A 4493-nucleotide genomic window follows, 5' to 3' on the forward strand; every position below is an offset into this window, starting at 1 on the left:
GAGCTGTCCGAGGTGCATGCTCAGGGAGGAGCGGAGGGAAGAGGGCGGTGCCCGGCCCCCCACCCCCCACCCCCCACAGGAAGGCCAGCGGCGGGGCTGCGCTCAGGGCGGGGGAAGGGGCCTTGGCCGAGGAGACCTCGCAGCGCGCTTGTCTCTTGGGGAGAAAAGCCGAAGCACGTGTGGCCTCGTTCGTTTTGGGTGGTGAGTTCCAGAGTCTTTAAGTATGTTTTCCTCTGCCTTTTCCATGGAGTTATCGTTCGCAGTTTTAAAGTCGTCACCTGCCTAAGGTCGCGCTGGCACGGCCGCCCCTCCCGCGCCTGCAGGGACCGAGGGCCCCGAACGCGGCCGAGGAGGTGGCCTGGGTGCAGCGCCTGCGGGCCCGGGGCGCAGAACCATGGGGTGTGGGAACACCTCAGCCGTAAACGTGGAGAGAGATGAACGAAGCCACCACCCCGAGGGGTTAATACGCTTTTCTGAGAAGAAAACGGTCAAGGGACAAAGAGACGCAGCGGGTTTGGGGAGCAGAGCCACCAACAGGCTCGACCGCCGGGTCCTTGGGTGTCGAACACAAGCAGAGAATTTCCTTCTCTTTCTGCTGGATTGTAGGGGTCCCACAAAGGGGACCCTCCCCCTTGTCCCTCCTGAAACCTTGAAGTATGGCAAGAAGGGTGTTGGAGCAGCACATGTCCCCAGGATGGAGACCCGGAGAGGCAGCAGCAATGGAGTGTGAGGTAGGAAGCAGGTGGCCGAGTGGTCACTGATGTCACAGCAGAGGGGCTGGACGGCCTCGTCCTACAGAGGCCCGCGGCCTCTGTCGCAGGTGCAGGGGCCCAGCGAGAAGAGGATAGGTCAGCGAGTAGGTCCCAGACCCTCCGGGTAGGAGACGGGGTTCACCTGTGGAGGCCGAATAAGAGACCGCCGGGTGCAGAGGCCCACGGGGACACGGGACAGGTGCCGTCAGAGCAGCCGCAGGAGGCGCGGGCAGAGCACCGAGCGGCGCATTCCCACTCGGTGGCCGCCGGTTTTCTGGTTTGACGAGACCAGAGCAGGGACCCCGAAACGGAGGGACAGTGGGTGGGAGCCTCTGGACTGAATGCATGAGCTCGGAGGAGGAGGAGGAGAAAACGTCCCCTGCCCACCACGCGGAAAGGACCCCATCCTGCAGAAAGGAACGTTCAGGGGTAAAACAGCTCTCCGTGCGTAAGCAGGACGGAACTGGGCTGTTGGGTGGAAGCGTCGGAATCTGAAATGGAAGAAACCTCCTGGAAAGCGGGAGAGGAAGCCGAGGAACGGGACGTGGAGGGAGGGGAAGAAGCTGGGAGGAGGCTTCCACAGGGGCCCGCAGGCGGCCGAGGAGCACAGTCCACCGTCAGAGACCCGCAAAGGCCAGGCCCGGGCCACGGAGGCCACCTGGGGTGGGAAGGGCGTTCACCGCGAAACTTAAGGCCAAGACCCTGTGGGGTAGTTACCTGAACTCGTGTTACCAAAATCCATTTTTTAAAAACCCGAAGAGACCCATAACAGCAAAGGAAATTCTAAAGTGGCCCCAGACCTTCCCTCGATGAAGGATTTATGGCCGGGCACTCCCAAGCGACTGAGAAGTTAGTCGTCGCTTCAGAGAGCCTCGCACCGCCCGCAGCCGGCATCTGAGCAGGGACGAGGAGCCGAGGGGAGAGGGAGAAACGGGGAACACACTGCGCCCATCTGGTGTGGCACCGAACGCCGGAAGGAGGTCCCACCGAGCACCAGCTACGAGACTGAAGTGCACGCTGGCCGCGTCTGCCCACTGCCTGTCCGCAGGGCCTGGATGGTGCCTGCCGCCAGCAGGTGTCCAGCGAGTCCACTGAATAAACGAAGCGGCATATGAGTGCAAGAAAGTCGTGTCCCAAGGGGCAGGAATTCGAGAACGAATAAAACGCTCTGCATCTGCACAAGGAGGAAGGCCACGTGGCTATCCCAGGAGAAGTTGAAAAATGACGTTGATAAATTCCAGTTTCTTTCTTTAAAAACGAAACTAAAACCCTGGCGACTCTTGATAACGTAGGAAGGGGCGGACATTTCCGGACCCTGAAAGGCCGCCATCGTGAGCCTCACGGGCCTCACGGGAGGTGTTTCTCGAAGACGCAGGCAGCACGGATGCAGAGTGTCACGTGGAGCTGACACAGCCTGGGCGGCAGTCGGGGCAGTGGGACGCGCTGCAGACACCTGGAAAGGGAAGATGCAATGGCCGCTATTTGCACTAACGTGTCAACAACAAAACCCACCGCTGATAGGAGGGCTGGAGACGCACACAGTCACCATTCAAGACGTGATAGTTTGCAGTCTGCACCAAAAACGACCAACCAGAAACGTAATGGGAAAAAGGACCCGTGCCCGCTAGTGACAGAAAGTACGGCGTCCTGAGCAGACCCGTTCTCGTTCGCTGGGAAACGGGCCGGTGGCGGTGCAACTCCACCCTGTCATTGCATGGGAAGATTTACTGTTTTAAACCTGCCAGATTTCCCCCAAGTGACTGACTCAGTGCAATCCTGAATTTTAATACAAAGACCTTTCCATGAATCTTGAGAATTTTACCCTAAACATACATAGTGTTTCTGGCAGCATATCACCTAAGGCTGCAAAATAACTGTCCCCAAACTCAGCAGTTTAAAGCGACAATAAATACTTCCGCCCCATTTCCGCAGGTGAGGGTCTTGGGAGCTGCCGAGCTGGGCGGCTCGGGTTCAGGGCCTGTCGCGAGGTTGTGGTCAGATGTCCCTCAGAGCCGCCGCCATCCGGACGCTTGGCTGAGGCTGGGGAATCTGCCTCACCCACGTGGCTGGCCAGTCAGTGCTGGGCGTGGGCCTGAGGGTGCAGCTCCGCCCCGTGGACCTCTCCGTGGGCTGCCTGCGTGTCCCCACGTCACGGTGGCCGGCTTCCCCCAGAGCGAGTGATCCAACAGAGAGCAAGGGGAGCCTGCAGTGTCTGTGACAGCCGTGGAGGTCACACCCTGTCGCCTCTACAACGTGCTATTGGCCACACTGCGCAGCCTGCCTAATGTGGGTCGAAAGACCGGCGTGAATGCGGGAGCGGGACGCGGGCGAGACGGCCGTGCGCCCCCTCGGGGGCCGGCACAAGGCGGCAGACGGCAGTCACAGGCCCGCCGGGTCCCCAGCAGGGGAAATGACCGCATCTTATTCCCGGGCCCGTCGTGGAGAAGCTGCAGGACACTGGGGACCGGGAGGTGGCAGAAGCAATGCGAGAGGAGTGGCAGCGAGGCGGCCGTCGACCCCGACGGGGCAGGTGACGGACACGTGTGCTGAGGGAAAGCCGCCACTCTGGACTCCTACGCCCAGCAAGATGCCTTTCAGGAAGTGGGCAAAATAAGTAAATAAAATGACAGGCGCGAGAAAGGATTTGGACCCAGCTGACCCTCACTCCAGTCTGAGGACAGGCCTCGCACAGCAGGGATGAGGGGCACGAAGAAGGNGCACGGTCCTCTTTGGACTTTGCCAGATTCGCATATGCACCACGATGACACCAGAAGACCAGAAAGCCGCTTCTGAAGCCGTGGAGGGGACAGTGGCACAGAGACAACACCCGATCGGTCCGGAGGAGGGAAGGGAGGGCAGAGGACTCGTGAACCAGGCGAGACGAAGCACACGCACCACACCAGTCACTCGGCGAGAGGACCCAGCCCCCAGCGGAGGACCCGAAGGCGGGTGCTGGCAGGGGGCTGAAGACAGCACGGACCCTGGGCGCCCCGACCAAGCGGGGTGCAGACCCACGCGGACAGCCTCTTGCCGCTCACAGCCGGCTTTGCCGCACGCTCTGCCCTTGGCCCTGGAGGGGCGTCGGGGGCTGCGCCCTCCTGCACGGCGGACGCCCCCCATGTGGACGGAAGCACGGACCTCTGCCCAGGAGCACGCCCGCCAGGCCCATAGCGTTTGTCACTTAGCCTCGAGAGCCCCGTGTGGCCGTCTCCACAGACACGACTTCCCTGGATCTGGGCACACTGTCCTGCCCCAGGTCACGGCTCCCCGCCTCTGATCCCCTGGCTGGTTGCGTGGCGCTCTAGCGCGCAGTCGGGGTGTCTGGCACCCCTGGGCCCCCGCCTCTCCCGAGGCCGCGACAGCTTGGCCTGTTCTCCCACCTCCCCAGAGTGTGCAGTCAGGCTCAGGTGCCACGTCCGGGCTCGGGCCTCCGCCGCAGGAGCCTTCACTGTCTGCGGCCTCCCTGTGGGCAGAGAAGCAGGGCAGGCGCTGGGCTGGTGTCCAGACGCAGAGCCACTGCGCAAAGCCACCGAAGGCCCCAGGGCCAAGACCTGCCTGCCATCCCGGGAGCCCAAGCTGGACCCTGGGGGGCTCGGCATCGCCCCTACCCGTGGAGGGTGCAGAGGATCAGCGGGTGCAGGGCCCCTGGGTGTACCTGGCGTGAAGCGCTGTTCTGTCACTGCAGGTGTGCGAGCCACCGCCAAGCAGTCGCCGGAGCCGCCACTGGAGCCTCAGCATCGA

The 4493-nt window shown here is 62.3% G+C and overlaps 1 protein-coding gene across 1 annotated transcript in view; it reads right to left on the reverse strand.

The window, feature by feature from the left end:
- Positions 1 to 1460: 1460 nt before the first annotated feature.
- The window catches only part of LOC120613973 (circumsporozoite protein-like), an 8547-nt gene continuing 5514 nt past the window's right edge, over positions 1461 to 4493 (reverse strand). Inside the window, exon 2 of the mRNA XM_039876604.1 lies at positions 1461 to 2205. Within this exon, the coding sequence (XP_039732538.1) occupies positions 2100 to 2205 (106 nt within the window). The 3' untranslated portion in view covers positions 1461 to 2099. The remainder of the gene's footprint in view (positions 2206 to 4493) is intronic.

This window comes from Pteropus medius, unplaced genomic scaffold (genome assembly GCF_902729225.1).
Source record: "Pteropus medius unplaced genomic scaffold, Ma_sr-lr_union100, whole genome shotgun sequence".
Classification (NCBI taxonomy): Eukaryota; Metazoa; Chordata; class Mammalia; order Chiroptera; family Pteropodidae; genus Pteropus; species Pteropus medius.